The sequence below is a fragment of the Salvelinus alpinus genome, chromosome 1 (genome assembly GCF_045679555.1).
Source record: "Salvelinus alpinus chromosome 1, SLU_Salpinus.1, whole genome shotgun sequence".
Classification (NCBI taxonomy): Eukaryota; Metazoa; Chordata; class Actinopteri; order Salmoniformes; family Salmonidae; genus Salvelinus; species Salvelinus alpinus.
In genome coordinates, this window is record NC_092086.1 from 51,175,716 (window position 1) to 51,196,964 (window position 21,249).

General features: G+C 40.6%; 1 protein-coding gene across 1 annotated transcript in view; it reads right to left on the reverse strand.

Moving 5' to 3' along the window:
* Nucleotides 1–737: 737 nt before the first annotated feature.
* Nucleotides 738–21,249, reverse strand: part of LOC139579582 (syntaxin-1B) — a 53,494-nt gene continuing 32,982 nt past the window's right edge. The window contains exons 3-10 of the mRNA XM_071408339.1: nucleotides 20,756–20,855; nucleotides 14,825–14,899; nucleotides 10,242–10,315; nucleotides 6,173–6,281; nucleotides 4,536–4,609; nucleotides 4,122–4,259; nucleotides 2,502–2,612; nucleotides 738–1,970 (exon numbers count right to left, since the gene is read on the reverse strand). Coding sequence (XP_071264440.1) covers nucleotides 1,890–1,970; nucleotides 2,502–2,612; nucleotides 4,122–4,259; nucleotides 4,536–4,609; nucleotides 6,173–6,281; nucleotides 10,242–10,315; nucleotides 14,825–14,899; nucleotides 20,756–20,855 — 762 coding nt within the window. The 3' untranslated portion in view covers nucleotides 738–1,889. The remainder of the gene's footprint in view (nucleotides 1,971–2,501; nucleotides 2,613–4,121; nucleotides 4,260–4,535; nucleotides 4,610–6,172; nucleotides 6,282–10,241; nucleotides 10,316–14,824; nucleotides 14,900–20,755; nucleotides 20,856–21,249) is intronic.

The window sequence follows — 21,249 nt, forward strand, 5'->3', positions numbered from 1 at the left end:
TGGGACTTTGAGGGCAAGGCTCATGAGTCATGATTTTGATTCAGTTACTCCCGCGATTGGATCTTAATCTGCGACATTACAGTGCTGGCTTCAACAGAGTCACTATGACATGGGTATCATGTTGCCATGCATATTTCCTTGGCAAGGTAGAGCTGTCTCTTTCAGATACATGTAGCAGCATTCATATCTGTTCTTAGCCTGAATTCAATCATAGAGCACAGTATTCTCTCCTAACCTTGCCATTCTGAACTGGTAATAGTTCAGCACCATCAGTGGAATATCAAGAGGAAAATGCCCATCTTCATGAAATAGCACCCAAACAACTCAAGCGAAGGGTTGAATAGGTTCCCTAAAAACTCAACATGACCTACCGATTGCTAAATTATTAATACCTAACATGTTTTATGAATAGATTCTATAGTTGTGTGTTTTTTAAGATTATATCTTTGCTTAGTAAAAAATAAAATTTCACAAGAGGGGCACACAAACGTGTTCCATTCACAGTACCCATTTGCTTATATGTTTTGTATCTTTGAAAATAAAATAAAGCAAACGGCAAAATGCAAAATATAGCTAAAGGTCCATAAAGGAAATATGAGGCCAGACTATTTGTCACAGGACACGTCACACACTACACGACCACAGTAGAACTAACAGCTTCCAAAGCAAGACATGAGACTCTACACCAGGGCTCACCAGCATTTCAAGTTTTGAGATTCCGTTGTTCAATTTTCATCTTTACTTCTTAATATGTTCTTAATCTGTAGAACATGATTGACGGCTATATGTCTCTCTCTCTCTCTTTCACCGCCCTCTCTTCCTTCCCTCTCTGGTGTATCGTGCAACCTTTCATAATATCATTTTTTTTCTCTGTCTGTTCTCTCTTAACATCCTTGGGAAAACTCGAGCTGGTCGGCTTTCTTTGTCAAAACTGCATAGTTCGACCGTCGGTTTACCCCAGCCCCTCCCGTCTTACCTCTCTAATCTCTCTCTGAATTTGGTTTCTGCCGCAGGCATATGGAATTAGCTGAAGAGCCGGAGACGTTCCTCTCTCCAAGCTCCTACTGTATGGATAAGAGCAGAGAAGGGCCTTGATGGAGCACCTGCAAACTGTCAGTTGTTTTTCAAACCTGCTACTGCAGTGCCACGCCCTAAAGTACACGCCTCCATCTGTCTGTCAGCCAGGGCCTTTCATCTGCCGTTGTAACAGCTCCATGGGTGTAAGCTCTTGTCCCTATTGGTCGAAGTAAAGACATTGTTGCCTATCTAGGAGATTTGATTAGCCTATTGCCGGGTTACTCAAGTTGACTACACTAATTTGTCCGGCTGATTAACGTGATTGACAGGAACAATCAACCCATGAGAAGTCTCTAAAAGACACGGTTCAAGCAAAACCAAAGTCAGTCTCTCCCAACAAAACGTGATTATTGTATCTATGAAATAAGCTACACCGATCATCCTAATCCTTCTCCAGTTTTGTGCATTATGTTCTAAAATCGCATCCATGTGAACTACCTTTGCTGGAACAACACACAATTTAGCAGTCATTGGCACTGTCCTGGAGACCCCCCCCCCCCCCCGCCAAAAAAGAAAGAAACGTAAAAATAAAATGTTTTACGTCATATTTCTCTCCAGGTAGCTAACCCATGTGCTGTTTCTTATGTTCAATACATTTACATGTACATTGCAAATTGTTTGTTTATTTGTACCCTCTTTTTTTTGTATATGTTATGTATTTAGTCAGCTATAATGTCGGTTTCGTTTTTTTGTCTTTGTTTTTTCCACCCCACCCCTTTTAGAACATTTTCCTTATCTGATATTGTATATGATATTTTTCTCTCTGTGTGTTTTTTTTCTTCTCTTGTGGCCGCCTTTCGTCGTTGTCGTCATTAAAAGCCCAGGTATCCGCCGATAGTAGATGCCAAGACGACTCCCAAAATAGTACAGCAGACGATGATCATGAGCTTCTTCTGCATGGGGGGGGGACAAGGCGGTGATGGTGTTAGCAAGACACAGGGACAGTTTTATGGTAAAGGACAATATAATTTATCTATACAACACATTAGTGTGTACATTGTGCCCAAAGCTGCCATGTGTCTGTGGAGGTTGGTCGCTTGGTAATCACTGAGGTACTGTGTGAGTGAGGGTGGAATGCGCTGTACATGAAGAGGTGGTGGATATTATTATTATTCGAGTGTGTGTGTGAGTGTGTGTGTGTGTGTGTACTCTTTAATAATATAGTATGAGGGGGTGGTGGACATGAATCTTTCGTGATATGATTGACTGTAGGAGGATGCTGTGTCTATTTTAGTATGTGTGTCTGTGTGTTTATATTATGTCATACGTATAGTATGTATATTAGAATGTACAGTATGTATACATCCTCGTGTAGGTGGGGGATGTGGGTTACAGCAACGTAACAGTGATAAAACATGTGGAAGAATTTATGCGTATACACAATATATGCGTTAGCCCTGTTATATGGAGAGCCTGTGACTTACCTTGCGAGCCTGGCTCTGGTATTTGACAGCCTTCTTGGTGTCAGACACCGCCCGCTCCACAAAGTCCACGGAGTGTTCCACGTTGTACTCAATTCTGTCAATCATCTCTCCCTGTAAACAGGAAAAAGCACCGTCATCAAAATGCAAGCGGACTGAGGAGTATACCTTGTCTATTACCACTTTAAGTCAGCCTCAACCACATTGTATGCATTTCAGCATCATATTTTTTAAGGCCCATGTGTGGTATCGTATTTCTGTTCTTTCGAATCCAAACAAAGCTTCTAGCACAAATATCAGCTGTTTTCTATTCCTTTTTATTCCAGTTACAAAGTACTGTAAGTGATATTGATGAAGCCACTTATCATCTACATGTTGTCTTCCATCTAAAGGATGGATTTTTAACATTGTGTGCTGCATAATGTTGCCAAAGGAAACAACAGTATTGATACATAAATGAGATGAGCGTAGCTAAGTACCTATGTTTATTCATCACACACAATTGCATTATTGTCCACGAGGAAAAGCCCCCAGCGAAAGAGAAGAATTGTCACTCAAAAGCGTTTTTCCTCCCTATTGTAGTTTGGATGAAATAATCCAACTCACAAACGGTTTACAGTGCATGAGCTAAACTTAGAAACCATATTTCCCTGTTACCCAGAAGCAATTTTCTAATTTAGGTCGTCCTGATGAGATTCATAGGCTCTTAGTGGAAGTCAACGGTCATTTCTTCACAGTGAGAATCAAAATTGGCAATGTAATATTCTCATATTGTATCTCACATATAGAGATTCTATGTCATATTGACAAATGTTCTGTAAATATGAAAATATTTGAAAATAGAACTTAATTATGTTGTCATAATTTTGGGGATAAACTGTAGTATGTTACCAACACATTTAAGACAAAAAATCTAGAATATCATCCAGTACTCATGTGAGGTATTTTGTAATGCATTTTTAAAGTGCAAGTCTTTGCTATACCATTTCAACTTAAGTGCAACCACTGCGTACAGCCACAACCCTGAACATACGGTAAGAACCCATTAATTAAGATAACTGAACACTAGCAGCAGAGAGCTGCCTACACTGATGAAACCCGGATGTAAAAAGGCTACAGCTGTAGCCTGAGTTTATCTGAATGGCTACACAGCATTGCTCATTGGTGTGGAACTAGTTTAGGCAACAGTGTGTTTACTCACAGTCTCAATCTAAACATGTACTGCATGCAACACTTCTCTAGTCTCAAAGCACAATTACTCAAATACGCCCGTGAACCCACACGCCTGAGGCTAAATGTCATATGTTCAACTCTCAGTTCCAAATATCTGCCCCGTTCTCAGTCAATCGTGGCAAAAACCAAATCGCAGTTCGACGGATTTCATTATGAAAGATGTAAGGCTCATCTTTTTTGAAGATACATAGATGCTCCAATGTTTTCATTTTAACATCACAAAATGACTCTGATACCATTGGTGCAGAATTCAACCACACCCTTGACATTGGTGTGAGTTAGGCCGATTCAAATCTAGTATGTGCTCAACATAAGGCCAATGGCATAAAGCTGGGCTTTTATTAATTCATTCGTCTTTTAAAAACATTTCAAATAAAAACAAAACTTTACCTGGCTCTCGACCAGCATGGCCATGTCCACAAACATGTCGTGCAGCTCACGAATGCTGTTCTCCAGCTTGATGATCTCGGTGTGTCGGGTCTCAATCTCATTCAGGGCCTGCTTGTCTATCTGAGAGTCCATCTTGATCTAAGGACCCAAAACAGAGGGTTGAGAAGGAGACCGAGGATGAGGATTTGAATGTGTTCTTTTGCCACCTGTAATAATCAACATTCATCTTCTGTTAAAATCCATATCAGGACTACTAATAGTCAACATAGCAGTAGTTTATTGAATGCAAACGTGACAGATGTAGCGAGTTAGCTAGGACCAGCAACACAGGTTATTAGTGTGTGTGGTCCCCGTGCCTTCACTGTGGATATATGTCTGCTATGGGGAATGGCCAGGCTCAGGTGTTGTACTCACATCATCAGTGAAAATGGCAAGCTTGCCACTCTCCAGCATATCCTCCAGCTCCTCGTTGGTGGTTGTTCTCCCAGCTGCAGAGCAGACACAGTCGCACGCACACACACACACACACACACACACACACAAACACACACACACACACACACACACAATGAAATATATTGCCAACAAATTATCATACTACTTTGCCTGATGCACTTACAGTTTAGTTATTTAAATCAACACATTTCCACCGTTTTAGTGCCAATTTGAGGCACAGCACATATTCTGGGCAGTAATTAAAAAAGAGCATGTATCTCTAACCAGATGTCTAGAATAATCTAGATCAATTTAAAGCTCTAAGGTATCCTAAAAATATTATTCAAAATGAAATAATATGAAAGAAAATACAGCTTTTAAATGAAATGTGCGAGCTGAATTACAATGAAGTTCTCCCTGTACTATAAGGAAAGTCTTCTGTTTTGGAAACTACATGACTATACAACTTATTATTGGCTAATATGTGGTCATATGTGGCCATTCAAATCCCCTGTCTACTTAGTATCGTCTCAATAAACTTAAAATGCATCTATTCTGTTTAGTCTGCCCCAGTCTATGAAAAATACTGTGTCTGTGCATAATATTAGTTGATGTCTGGATCTCAGATGTCACTGTGGCTGTGAGTTGTGTATGAAACACTTGCCAGTGTCTGTATCTGTGTACTTCAGTATTATCTAATACTTCAGTATTAAAAGGATACTCACTGTCTGTGAATTCCAGTCTGTCTCATATGAAGGTCAGTGGGGCTGCCTTGAAAATATCCTTACGTCTGCAAAGCCCATTTTTGTGTCTGCGCTGTTGGGTACCAGTGTATATTTAGTAAGAACTCTGGCTATTTCTTGTGTAAGATACTAACGTACTTCCTTGTCAGTCAGTGTTACCCTGTCTGCTGTCGGCATGTGTGTGTATGGCATTAGTCTTGTTGATTTATTACCAATCACTAAATCAATCAACCAATCAATTGTATTGTATTTGTGCAGCCATTTTAACAAAGTAATTGACAAAGAACGCTGATAATGTTGATAATGTCAATATACTGTAATGTCTGTGTATGGTTCTATTCACTATGAACTGTACTTGTATAGTGTCTCCATACATAGATACTATATAGAGCAGGGTTCCCCACCTGGCGGCCCACGGACCGAATTTGGCCCGCGGGTGGAAACATTTGTCCCCCAAATTTTTCTGCCCCCTCCCCGCCCCCCAAAAAGTTTGCATAAAAAATAAATAATAAATAATTGTTGGATATAAAAGACTGTAAAAACACCAAGAAATCAGCTCCAATTGATTTTAATTGAAGAAATCTATTCCCAAATATTCCCACGCATAATAGAGAGACACGTGATTGTATACAAGTGTAAGCAAGGCTTGAAATTAGAATGTTGTAGTCAAACATTATATATGTTTGGGCTTCATGAGATCAATCTGCAGTCCACAAATTATTTGTAATTATGTTCCGGCCCCCCGACCATCCACTCAACAGAAAATCGGCCCGTGGCTGAATCTCGTTGATGATCCCTGATATAGAGTATAGTATCTAATGTCAGTGGTGTATTAACTGTGCCGTATGATGGTGGTGGGCTACAGATACTCACTGATCTCCAGCTGTCTCTGGATACGGTCCTTGCAGCGGTCCCTGTATTTGGACTGCGTGGTGTTGTACTCGGTCATCACCTCTACAAACTTGCGTGACAGCGTCGAGTGCTAAAAGGACAGACACAGGGAGATCAGATGGGAGGGGGGTTAGGGAGTGGCCACTGGAGCAAAGAAAATCACAAATAAGGTCGATCAACACCATCTGATACTGTGATGATGCCTAATTGGCCATTTGCAGTGCACATCAATCATAGCCTTGAAGAAAATGGCAGAAACGCCTTCATATGTATAGACACATGCACCTCCATTCAAATAATGGCTGCTGCGTTAGAGATTTTGCTGATGCTGCAAAGTCAATGACAGTGGCAGTTGAATGTTCCGACCACCAGAGGGGATCATTGAGTATCACTGAGCCTTGTGCATTGAATTACTGCTGAAAATAATACAGGCAGGGGTCAAAGCAAGGATGGCTAAATTCTGTGTGCTGGAGGGAAGGCCTGAGATTCAGCCCAGCAGTGTCTCCTTCTCCGCTTGCCTGAACAACCCACTAACAATGCAAGGCAGAGAATAAGGGCGAGGTACCCTCTTAGAAAAAAAGGTGCTATCTAGAACCTAAAAGGGTTATTTCGGCTGTCCCCATAGTAGAACTCTCTGAAGAACCCTTTTTGGTTCCAGGTAGAACCCTTTTGGTTCCAGGTAGAACCCTTTACAGAGATGGTTCTACAAGGAACCCAAAATAGTTCTACCTGGAACAAAGAAGGGTTCTACCTCAAACCAAAAAGGGCTATCCTAATGGGACGGCCGACGAACCCTTTTGGAACCCGTTCTTTCTAAGTGTAGCTATGGTGAGGATGGAAGAGAGGCTGGATTAGTGGCAGTGAGTCAGAGGATCAGGTGGTTGAGAGAGTCAAGAGCCTACAATGACAGATGTCCTTTCTGGCCACCTCTGAAGAACATTGGTTCAGAGTGAGATGATCTGAATTTCAAATGAATAAACATTTGGGTGGTTTAAAGGAAAGTGGTGTTGTTTTGAAAAAGGCACAATTCAGTGCACAGCTTGATTGAATGTTTAGGTGGGCTATACTGAGTATGTAGAGTTGTTCATGTGATTTGATATGGGAAATGTCACCTTTGCCATTGTACTTGTATTGGTACACTGTGGGTTCTGAAATGATTGACACCCCTTGATAATAATTCAAATATTGAACTATATTATATGCTCAAAACTAGGGGGGATTATATTATTTTATACTAATACAATTGCTCAGAGAAAGAGATGACTTTGTTTAACAAGTAACATTATTTTTACTCAAAAAGGTAGGGGTCAAAATTAGTGACACCCCTAAAGATTCTTATAAATATAGCAGTCAAACGTGTAGTATATGGTCCCATATTCCTAGCATGCAACGACTACATTATGGATAATCTCGAACGAATCGTGAATAAGGATGTCACAGAGGGTCAAAAATCATACTCCTCTGTTATTGGTAACGGTGAGAGATGTCTTAGGTGTATGATTTTTGACCCTCTGTGACTTTTTCACTCATCGTTATTCTCAATTAATTCAGGATTATCCATAATCATGGTAGCATCCACATTAATGAAGAAGTGTTTAGAAACCTATTCTATTCTTATTTATATAAAAAAAAAAGTGAGTCCAAAATGACACAATACATTATTTACCATTCATTTCTATTAGGCACAAAATTATCTGAAACACAACCAAAAGGAACTGCAAATGCATCCAACAAGTTTGTAGAGTCACAAGTTTGATGTAGTTATTGCGTGCTAGGAATATTGGACCAAATACTAAACTTTTGACTACTTTATTTATAAGAATCTTTAGGGGTGTCAATAATTTTAACCCTTACCTTTTAGAGCAATTGTATTAGTATAAAATAACATATTTTCCAAATGTTTTGAACACACAGTATAGCTTAGTATTTGAATGTTTTATTTTATACAGTCATTATTGCTCATCTTTATCAAGGGTGTCAATCATTTCAGACCCCACTGTATGTGAATAATGTTGGTACTGTTTCTGTGTCGCTCCTCTTCATACTGCAGGGCAGTGGTGCGGCTTATTCAAAGGCCCCATAGCCCTTTCCTGCAGTCAAATGACTAGTGGCCTCGTGGGTGAAATGTTAATACTATTTTTCATTAATTCATCATTCCTAAAAATAAAAAAATCTTTACCTGCTGAAAAATCAGGTGTTTCTATGTCAAACGGTTTTGTTATAGTTCTGTCTTCTGTGATGTACACTGAACAAAAATATAAACGCAACATGCAAAGTGTTGGTCCCATGTTTCGTGAGCTGAAATAAAAGATCCTAGAAATGTTCGATACGCACAAAAAGTTTATTTCTCTAAAATGTTTGTTTACACCCCTGTTAGTGAGCATTGTAGCATTTGTCAAGATAATCCATCCACCTGACAGGTATGACATATCAAGAAGCTGATTAAACAGCATGATCATTACACAGGTGCACATTGTGCTGGAGACAATAAAAGGCCACTCTAAAATGTGCAGTTTTGTCACACAACACAATGCCACAGATATCTCAAGTTTTGAGGGAGTGTGCAATTGTCACGATGACTGCAGGAATGTCCACCAGAGCTGTTGCTAGAGAAGTCAATGTTCATTGCTCTACCACGTCGTTTTAGAGAATTGGGCAGTATGTCTAACAGGCCTCAACTGCAGACCATGTGTAATCACGCCAGCCCAGGACCTCCACATTTGTGTCCTACACAAGCGGGATCGCCTGAGGGGAGGGGCACGGGTACTGAGGAGTATTTCTGTCTGTGATAAAGCCCTTTTGTGGGGAAAAACCCCTTCTGATTGGCTGGGCCTGGCTCCCCATTGGGTGGGCCTGGCTCCCAAGCGGGTGGCCCCTGCCCAGTCATGTGAAATCGATAGATTAGGGCCTAATGAATTTATTTCAATTGACCGATTTCCTTATATGAACTGTAACTCAGTAAAATCTTTGAAATTGTTGCATGTTGCGTTTATATTTTTGTTCAGTATATAAACTGTGTAATATTGGGGTGCAAACTCAAAATTGAATACATTTCAACTCTATATCTGACATGGTACATGTGTCTTCTCTTTTAAGCCCATAACATGTGTTTGTGAGGTGTATAATTTGGTTTCAAAGTAGATTTGTTTAAACTACCAAGAAACACTCTGTGTGACCCTAATTTAGCCCACCGCAGTAAAAGGTAAAAAGGACTCTCCCTCCTGCCACAATTGATAACTGTTTGTCATTGAGCAGTCTGACAATCTTTCACAATTCCATTCAGAGAATGCGGTGCCATCATAATTTCACTTCATATTCAAAGAACATACCTTTGGTTTTTGTGTTACTCCAAACAAAGGCTTTTAAATGTGTTTCTATGTGAAAGATAATTAGTCCTCATACAGACGTCATAACCTAATGAATCTTTATATGAGAATAAGCTTCATTCACCATCACCGGTTAATTCGAGAACAGGTTTGAACCTAAGGGGGAGGACCTACCCCAAGCCAGCAGAACATTTATCCTAATCTTTAATCCTTCGTTTTTTAGCAAGTACATTTGAATATATCTTTCTTATGTGCTACATAATCACTTAGTTCATCAGTCATTGAAATGACATGATCAATTTAACACCTTTTCTACCATGTCAAAAGATAAATGGATGTCAATGAGCGTTTACATTCAGTGGTGCATGACAGTCCATGGTCATGAAGGCCTTAGGAATTCCCGCTTCATAGAGGTATCCCTTAAGTCTCCTACTATATGAAGATTTATACTCTAGGCCTAAGTAGTGGTGTTATGGGTAGGCATCAGGCCACATGGTACAATAGCAATATGGCTTTAAATCCAGACCTGAATTCAAATAGTATTTGTTTTCATTTCTTTTTCAAAGCCAGGTCTGCAAAAGTGTGGTTGGCAGTAGGCTAAAGTTGTGGTGAAGCCGTGTATTCTCTGTCTTTATGATACACCAGCAGCTTTATGTTTGATCAACACATTTTTGGTACTTGGCATCTCCACAGTGGATGTGCAGCAGATAGAGTGAGTGACTCACCTGTGTCTTACGAATTCGCAGGTCTGCAGATGATCTGTTCAGCCCCTCCTCCTGCTCAATGCTCTGCTCGATTGCTGCGAAAGAGGCAAGAAATTGTGAGAAATGAACAATGGAACCGCCAAAACGAAAAGGAGATTGCACATCTTCCACTGAACTTCAGTCAATTATCTCCCCATCACAGTCAGGTAATATAGCTAGCATGCTAATATGCTAACATTTCGCCATCTTGGGTGGAGCAATTAGTATGTCATGGGCAATGTGCTAATGCTACAATTACAAATAGACCCAGGCCTAATGATAAAAGTATGCTGTTTTGTAAACATTTCTAAAAACATTATTCCACTTTGACATTACGGGTATTGTGTGTAGATCAGTGACACAAAATCTGAATGTAGTCCATTTCAAATTCAGACTGTAACACAACAAAATGTGGAACAATTCAAGGGGTGTGAATACTTTCTGAAGGCACTGTAGATCATTTTCAAAACGAGAAGTTGCTTTTTAGGGGCAGTTGCTCTTTAAATCAAAATGCGTCAAAAAGGAATAGATTTCCTAAGTGTGCATCGGGCCCATAGTGTTGCTGACCACAAACCAAACATTATTTTCCAGTTGTGTTCTAAATGTGATGTAACTGTGTAAAATGCCCTTGATGCATTTCATTTGGATCAGCAAAACAGAGAAATAGCAGTATTTTGGGATGTCAAACTGTCAGTTTATTACATTTACATTTACATTTAAGTCATTTAGCAGACGCTCTTATCCAGAGCGACTTACAAATTGGTGCATTCACCTTATGACATCCAGTGGAACAGCCACTTTACAATAGTGCATCTAAATCTTTTAAGGGGGGGGGGGGTCAGAAGGATTACTTTATCCTATCCTAGGTATTCCTTGAAGAGGTGGGGTTTCAGGTGTCTCCGGAAGGTGGTGATTGACTCCGCTGTGACATACCATCTCCTTTTGAACAAATACAATGTTCCCAAAACTATAAAATATTGATCCCAAATAACACATTCGGGGGATTCTGGGGGATTCTGACAAGACCCTTTTAAATAGAGGCAGTGTCCTTAAAAAGCTTTTGGGAAAAAAAGGTAATTCCTGATACATATTTATGGACAAATGTTGGGTTTCTCACAACTACGAGATAATGTGATTACCAATATTGTGTATTGTATGTGATTATTCAAACATCTAAAACAATAAAGAGAAAATTGAGAAATAAAAAAATGTCAAAAGAAAGCACCAGATGTAAGGACCTATTATATCACCCATAGTATAACATTTGCATTTGTGAATCATCTATGTAGGATTCATAAAGGCTTCATTAAGCTTCGTAAGATTGTCAATATAACTGCACAACCCACCTCACAATATCTCCACCTCTTAACCTCTTAACCTCTTTTAGGCTCCCGAGTGGCGCAGCGGTCTAAGGCAAAGTATCTCAGTGCTAGAGGCGTCACTACAGACCCTGGTTCGATCCCGGCTGTATCACAACCGGCCGTGATCAGGAGTCCCATAGGGCGGCACACAATTGGCCCAGCGTCATCCGGGTTAGGGGAGGGTTAGAGGTAGGCCATCATGGTAAAATAAGAATTTGTTCTTAACTGACTTGCCTAGTTAAATAAAGGTTCAATAAAAATAAATAACAAAGAGTTCCCCTGTTATATTCCAGATGAATTGTCTCACCGTATGGCGCATACTCTTCCTATAAGCTAGGCCGACTTTGAACCCACCTTAGATCAATAACAAAGGAGATTTCCATATTGCTGATTGGATGCTTTGCTGCTGCTGCATGGTGCCCAGATGCCAATGTCCCATCACCGTTCATTAACTTTGATAGAGGAAGCTCTCTCTCAGCATCAAAGTATTTTGTGATGCAATTTAGAAGAAACAACCAGATGAGTGGGAGTCTTCTAGATTATTGGTCTAAAATATAGAACGAAGCTAGAGGAATGCAACTCAGCACCTTTGAGTGAGCGGTTTCCTATCTGTCTTCAGAGGGAGCTTATACATCAAAGGAGATTAGTCTGAAACTCCTACCGGTATTTTGAATTCACGTCCCAAAATCAGACCTCTTGTGCACGTTTGTATAGTATCTTAGTAGTGGTCTATCAGCAGCGAGTGGGTTGTACACTGAGATGTTTGAGATGGTTGAGATGTTTAACTCGTGGTGCTTCAGGTATATTGGTATCAACTACATATAATAAGTATGATTTGTTTTAGTTTGTGTCTCTGAAATGATCGATTTTATGTTACGTATTCTTGACCTATCTTTGGTCTTGTATCTTGTGTAGTGCACCTGTGGTAATGTGGATAACGCAGGGAATCTATAGAGTACTTACCCACAGCATCTATGAGGTCATACAGTATCTCTCTATGATGGCTTCCCTATCGTCGCATAACATCCTGACCAATCCAGAGAAGCTCCAGTATAGTTGAGCATCTATCTTTAGTGGTGGATCTACGGTTGGTCAGCTACCTAGCTACAGTACAACAGCGCTCCCCGGTGAGGCACTTCCTCTGGCTTGCTGCCTTTTCAATTTTCACTGTGTCATGACTCAGCTGATTTGCAAAATAATGCCAATAATGTCTCCTTAATGTGGTCTTAAACAAGGGCTTTACTTGTCTTTCAGTAAATATCAACACTCTACTTGGCTGGTTGAAAGGTCATTGATCATTGTTGTTCTGCTTCTCTCTCCTGGACTGCAAAGCTACCGCATGACATACTCTACAAGGAAGCAGAGTAGTAGCATAGCGTAGTGTAGCGGTCGCCTGTCAACCTAAGTTGATCTTTCACACGAGGTCTGATGGAAAACGGTGCATTTTTGGAGCGCAGTGTATAATGCAGCTTGGCATTCAATTCATCTGAATGTTATTACTTTTGCTGTACTGATGGTGGTTGAATGCACTATTCAGTGTATTGGGAGTCTAAAGAGGTTGCTTCTTAATTTACAAACTAGACTGGTGAGCAACTGTAAATGGTAGTTCTTACATTTGTAAAAAAGCATTTTCAATAAAACGTTATGAGGCACAAGACAGTATTCCTAAGAAGAAGAAAATATCAATTGCTACACCATCAAGTCCTAGTACAGTTTTTAAAGGACATTTGTCAATTCTCACTTTAGTAGTTATTAGGAAATGTTGAGCAAAGCAACATATTGCTCCTAGATCCCGGCGTCAACTGATATGCGACCTGACATGCTGGCAGTCTGAGGGCAGAGGCTGGAGGCAGAAGGCGTTTGGATGACAAAAGTGATGTCTACTCCATTGCGGCTTTGCTTTTTATAATATGCCCCTTGGGGGGGGGATCACCAGAGACAACCTATTTTCTACAGCAACCCTGAAGTATTTTCTCTGCTCTCTACTGTATGTTTAACTAGGCGGCTGACGAGCTGATTTAATTGCCAAATGATTTGCATGTATTCACGTGTTCACAGTGGGTAGGGTTGAAATGTACAGCAATGATACTGTAAAAAAATATATAATTTGACAAATTCTGCATTTTTTTCAGTGTCGCGTCAAATCAAAGAGTATCCAAGATTTTTGTATGCTCTCTGTTTTGATCTTTACTACTCACTTATATTATACATCTACCACATGAGAGAGACTATTGTGTTTACAAACAATATCACGGATAAGGTTCAAACAAACACACGCTCGCGAGACTGCAGAACGTTCCGTATACTCAACGTACGCAAATATTTTTCTGTACGTTCGAGATACATATGGAAAATTAAAACATGAAAAGCTGATCGACGTTCGTTAAAGGACAAAAACAGAAAGACATTGTGGGGATTGCAATTATAGACCGATATACACCATCAAAGCAGTTTTCAGTGTGCATGTGCGAGTGTGAATGGGATGTGTGTTGGGGCGAATGGTTGGTTGGAACTCCCAGATAGATGAATTCACTGCTCGACCGCCACACATTAATGCAGGAATGTCCTTGAACTGTTAACTCTCGATGCAGTTAACATTTAGCCGCCTCAGCTTTGCTCTTAGCTATAATTCTCCCCTCATTAAAAACACAATTGTTGGAAATGATCCTCTGACCCCAGTTGACTCTTGTCCTTAACTAAAGTCCCTGAGACGCTCATTTGACGTTATTGCAGGGGGCCACTAGATGTAACAAATATCTTTATTTTTGTCCATCGTAACCATTTTGTTTTAGTATGTTGGGCCTGAAATCATGGGGACTCCCTTGAGGCCAAACGCTCTCTGATTTAAGGGGCCGATAAAGACTAAACATTGTCTTGTGTTTTTATTTGCGCTCTAGAAATCTGCTGTGTTGCCGTTACATAAATGGCTTTATCTGACCATCAGTGTTCTAGTCAGGTAATCTAATGAAGCAAGTGTTCTGGCTCTGAGCAAGTGTTTTAGTAGTTCAGATTGAAAATGGAAAAAATATATAGGGTCGGGTTGACATCATTTCCTTCCTAGCCAAGAGGTTCTAATCTTGTGTTCAACATCTAGCTGAGGCGTGGACCACTTAACACCGTGCGGTATTGGTTGACATGGTGTTTTTCAGACGCAATGTTTTCTAGTGTTTCACACAACATTTTCCATTTTCATTTTATACTTACCTTTTAATTTTGAGCGGACTTTATTGGCTGTCTTCTTGATGTCAGCTGTGAGGTCCTCCAACTCCTGCTTGGTCTCTGAGATACAGAAAGAGAGACAGAATTATGCCACGCTCAACATTGTGTGCCATGTTATAACATTATGGCAACAATATTCAGTTATCGCAATTCACAACCTGTGTCAATTACAGTACCACTTATAAAACAACTTAGGTTGTCAGTAAATGAATGTACCATATGTGAGTGATATTGCAAATGCTCTCATGTATGTAACAGTATGCAAACATACAAGTGGGCGAATTGAGAAGAGATATTGTATGTGTAAATCGGTTTATTCATCAGTTGTATTATCTTGACTAAGAATATGGGATTGTCTAGGTTGGAGTGGATGAGTGTGTGTGACAGTGTTTTAAAGTCAGTGTGTTAATAAGCCTGTGTGTGTGTGTGTGTGTTAGCGTCTATATGAGAATGCACTCATGCATGCAACAGTGCACACTGTGTGCGTGTGTGTGTGTGTGTGTGTGTGTGTGTGTGTGTGTGTGTGTGTGTGTGTGTGTGTGTGTGTGTGTGTGTGTGTGTGTGTGTGTGTGTGTGTGTGTGTGTGTGTGTGTGTGTGGGGGGGGGGGGGGGGGACTCAGCTGCAGTGTTTGGGCTGATTTATTACCGCTGCAGTGCCATTCATTCAGTCACTGGAAACCAGCTCAACCCTTTCTGTCTCTCCTCTCTTCCTCGCCTTTCTTCCTCCCTCCCTCCCTCCCTTCCACCCACACACTTCACTTCCTACAGTACCTCATCCTCTCCTTCCTTCGCACCCGTAATTCCCTCAATCACTCCCTTCTCTATCGCCCACCTCCGCAAACACCCCAACACTCTCATCTAGTCTAGTGCAAAAGTCTGTTTTCCAGAGCACTCCACTTAACAAGAAGACTATCTCCTAACACATCATTAACTGGTAATAGAAACTCATATGCATAATTTGTTTATCTACAACACATTTATAACGTCTACCCATGATTATACATAACTAATGAGTTAATTGCCGGCATGTTTCTCTCGTGTTGTAATTTGGCGGTCGGCTCAATAAGATAGTTTGCGCTTTACCTAAGACAAGAGTTTTCACAAGAGTGCAGCACCTAAATCCTCTGGTTAATCTTAAAACATGGGCCTTGTAGCCTCGTACCTCATGAACCATAAAGCAACAACATATCTAATTCTGTGAAGCCAGGGAGTACACTCTTAGAAAAAAAGGTGCCATCTAGAACCTACAGGGGTTCTTCGGCTGTCCCCATAGGAGAACCCTTTTTGGTTGCAGGTAGAACCTTTTTGGTTCCATGTAGAGGGTTCTACATGGAACCCAAAAGTGTTCTACCTGTAACCAAAAAGTCGGGAATGAGTTGGAAATGTTTACAATGAATCATTCAACACGCTAAAATAATATCATTTAAAATCACAGTTTTGTGGTAGAAAAGGATATTCATCATATAGACAACAGTAGGCGGCTACAGTCATACAGTATTCTACCACTGCTCTACGGCGTTATTATATGCATTGAAATGTAGGGACTGTTCTGTCCATCACAAGTAAGTCAATTATATATTTACAGGAAAATTAAGATAACCAGTCATTTGTATCCAGAAAACACAGATAGGTCAATTACCTTTCAAAGTACTGTATCAGCAAAGAAAGCCATTGTAGTTTTGTGATATTTGATTGGGGTATATTTAGAGTTAGTTAGTGCCAATTAGCCTGTAATTACTGGGCAATGTTTAGGTGCTATCAACAAGCCAATCAGATGCTAACAAGCGCCTGTCTGGTACTTCATACAGTAGGTAAACACTGGAAGCCTTGCTTGCTGGGTTGTGTTTTGTTTTGAATCCTGTGCTGTTTTTGAACTAAATGTTTGTGTATTACATGTGTCCTGTAGCTACTCTATGCCTCTGCACTTTACCTGTCTATCGATTGTCCAAAAGCAAAAAGGTGTCCTATGTTACTGAACTGGCAACTCATATTTGCACACAACGACACCTCCTTGTGGGTCAATACTGTTGTCTGGGACTAGCATCCGTGATTTATATTTCAAAACACATGAGCTGGCTACAACACAAAGCCATTTCAGTTGAAAGATTTAGCTTTTGCCCTGAACCCTTACCTATAAGGCATTTTATGTGTGTACGTGTAACTGGATATAGACTACAACTAAATAGCTTACTAAATATTCTGCTGTGTATTGCCTTCTGTTGACGGGTCCGCCCTGTCCTTGTGTACACCCTGTGTGTGACGTGATAAGTGAATTCTGTGCTCAACTCAAATGGAGTGATTCCTCGGGATTTCACCATACATTATGGAGATGGCCTTCGGCCATGATTGGAGAGGCATGAGATTTAAACATGTCCCGTTGCCAAGTCCAAGAATGATTCTTCACTGTACGATTCACAATTCATTTGAAAATAGCAACGTGTGACAGTGCAATCTGAATAACTACAGGCTACAGCGTTGGGTTTCCAACTGATGATAAATGAAGATGATTTCTCTCCACGGATTTCTTCAGTAAGCAACTACACTTCCCAGCATGCATTATTCACGAGAGTACACTGGAATGCATTTTGTATCGTCCACTGACTGCCAAACATGATTTGGAATGGCTTGACATAGGGAGAGGCCAAATTTAAGCTTTTGTTTCAATTTGAGGACATATATGTAATATTGAGCTAGAACATATGAATATAATAAAAAACATAACAGAAATAGAAATATGCCAGCAATTCTGTAGGGACAACATACTTACTGTCTGAGTTGGAATATGTAATATAATCAAAAATTACAGCGAATCTAAAGATATTATGTTTATGTGAATACCCTATAGTTTTGGCAAGTCGGTTAGGGCAACTACTTTGTGCATGACACAAGTAATTTTTCCAACAATTGTTTACAGACAGATTATTTCACTTATAATTCACTGTATCACAATTCCAGTGGGTCAGATGTTTACATACACTAAGTTGACTGTGCAGCTTGGGAAACAGCTTGGGAAACTCCACAAAATCAAGCTTCTGATAGGCTAATTGACATCATTTGAGTCAATTGGAGGTGTACCTGTGGATGTATTTCAAGGCCTACCTTCAAACTCAGTGCCTCTTTGCTTGACATCATGGGAAAATCAAAAGAAATCAGCCAAGAACTCAGAAAAACAATTGTAGACCTCCAGAAGTCAGGGTCATCCTTGGGAGAAATTTCCAAACACCTGAAGGTACCACGTTCATCTTTACAAACAATAGTACGTAAGTATAAACACCATGGGACCACGCAGCCGTCATAGGAGACGCGTTCTGTCTCCTAGAGATGAACGTACTTTGGTGCGAAAAGTGCAAATCAATTCCAGAACAACAGCAAAGGACCTTGTGAAGATGTTGGAGGAAACAGGTACAAAAGTATCTATATCCACAGTAAAATGAGTCCTATATCGACAAAACCTGAAAGGCCGCTCAGCAAGGAAGAAGCCACTGCTTTAAAACCGCCATAAAAAAGCCAGACTACAGTTTGCAACTGCACATGGGGACAAAGATCGCACTTTTTGGAGAAATGTCCTCTGGTCTGATGAAACAAAAATAGAACTGTTTGGCCATAATGAGCATCGTTAGGTTTGGAGGAAAAAGGGGGATGCTTGCAAGCCGAAGAACACCATCCCAACCATGAAGCTTGGGGGTGGCAGCATCATGTTGTGGGGGTGCTTTGCTGCAGGAGGGACTGGTGCACTTCACAAAATAGATGGCATCATGAGGCAGGAAAATTATGTGGCTATATTGAACATCTCAAGACATCAGTCAGGAAGTTAAAGCTTGGTTGCAAATGGGTCTTCCAAATGGACAATGACCCCAAGCATACTTTCAAAGTTGTTGCAAATTGGCTTACGGACAACAAAGTCAAGGTATTGGAGTGGCCATCACAAAGCCCTGACCTCAATCCTATAGAAAATTTGTGGGCAGAACTGAAAAAGCGTGTGCGAGCTAGGAGGCCTACAAACCTGACTCAGTTACACCAGCTCTGTCAGGAGGACTGGGCCAAAATTCACCCAACTTATTGTGGGACGCTTGTGGAAGTCTATCTGAAACGTTTGATCCAAGTTAAAAAATGTAAAGGCAATGCTACCAAATACTAATTGAGTGTATGTAAACTTCTGACCCACTGAGAATATGATGAAAGAAATAAAAGCTGAAATAAAATCATTCTCTCTAAAATTATTCTGACATTTCACATTCATAAAATAAAGTGGCGATCCTAACTGACCTAAGACAGGGAATTTTTACTAGGATTAAATGTCAGGAATTGTGAAAAACTGAGTTTAAATGTATTTGGCTAAGGTGTATGTAAACTTCTGACTTCAACTGTATATGTAAGCAATGATCTTCCTACTCAGACACTTTAGTTACAAAGAAATGTTCCAAATGGCCAGATTCCCCACATTTATCAAATAAAGAAATCAGACAACACACACACACATAGCATAGCAACCACATACTTACTAGTTAAACCACCTGGGTAGATAACTAGTAACCAGCTAGCTCACTCACAAAAACTGAACTCCGACAACTAGTCCCCTGGAGCAAGTCCTTCATGAAGCATGCATGACAAGAAAAAAAAGGAAGGGAAAGGGGGGAAAAAAGGAACAAAAGACAGACAGAAAAAGACAGAAACAGTCCAACAACATTACATAAGATAAAACATGCATGTGTAGAAATTCAAATCAAATATTGAAATCATAAGGCCAAAAAAAATGATGTGCAAAAACACATTGAGGAGCTAAAATAAAAGTGATGTGAACGTGTGAGAAAAGGAAGTGAAATCTGAAGGATTCCGTGATGAGGGTACAGTAGGTATTGTGCCACTGCCTGCCCTGAGACTCTGGGTTAACACAGACTAGAGGTTGTCTGACAAGGCCTAATATTAGCAATGAAACATTCATTCACTCCAGTTGAGTCACTAGCAGCCTGGGTCACTGTGAACTCTAAAGAACACACTACACTCATCTCATAACAACCGCACGGCCCTACAGCAGCACGGCAACAATGAAGGAGCCATTTTCTGAAACATCTTCCACTGTATGTTTTTGACTGATTGATTGTGGCATATTTTGGGCCCTATTGAGGTTTTGACAAAATGCCAGACAGTCATCAGGGCCTAAAAGCAGTGGTTGAAGGTTAACAAGATTGGATATCAATCAAATTATTGGAGAAAATACAATATTATTTAAATATTTATACACATCTTCATGTCTGTTTTATTGCACACTTATAAGTGCTATGCCAGGTAATACCTTAGTGCTCTTCTTTTTTTGAAAGCCTGCCTCAAACCAACTTAATTTCATATTAGGGCAAATGTAAGTGCTGTCTTCATTGACCGTAAGATTAAAATATGTTATAATAGTGATAATATTGTCACAATAAACACAAAAAAAACTTTTCATTGAGTATTCAATGAGTGTGGTGGTGAACCCTCGGCAACCAGTGGGTGGAGTCCCACCCTTGCAAATGAATTTGTTGAGTCGTGTGTGTTGGCCGGGTGTGTGTGCGTGGGCCGGGTGTGACTCAGTAAGAGATGCGTGGGTGGGGTCACATTCACTGGGTGCGTGGGTGGAGTGCCTCCCACAGGTATATAGCCAGGGTCACACACACACTTAAACCAATCTGTCTCCGCTATCCTCAGGCCCTTACTGACTCCCCCTCACAGAGACCTGAAAGGATTTGATACAGATAGTAAACCGGAAAGCAATATTGAATTTTCTGGCATATCACTTCTACCTATCCAGTCCTGTCAGTGCTGCAAGGTGGAGTCCATAAGGACTGAGGGAAAGCAGTATGGAACTGGTATGGAATTGGGCCCCATCTTAAAAGTATCCATTCGGGCTCATGGATGTGGCTCGTGGGCACCGAGACTTACTTTCGTCAGGGTTGGGCGCTGCCAGGATGGCGCTATGCTGCTTCTTGACCTGCTCCACATCTTCTGACAGCTTATCTATACAGACTCGGATCTCTTCCACCTGCACAGGGAGTGAGAAGGAGGGGGCAGAGGCAACATACATGAGGGCTTAATTCCTGTACTCTTTAAATGAGTGTACTGTCAAATGGCCGTGGTCTAAGGAGCTTCTCCGTTCTAGTAATTCTATTTCTATGGAATCGACCAACCGCAGCCACCCATGGAGAGCATGTGTGTACATCATGGGAGAGCTGAGGCCTCTGAACCTCATCATGGACAGGATTACCTCACATACTCAATCATCGACTGACATGACGACCCAATAGAAGCACTTTCTGATGGGTGGGAGAGCAGGGGAATCAGCATAAGACCACATAAGTCAATTACTGACTGATAATTATCATCTCTGCTGCCTTAGGGTTTGGAGGCTTGATTCTTAGCCATCGTTGGGGGAATTG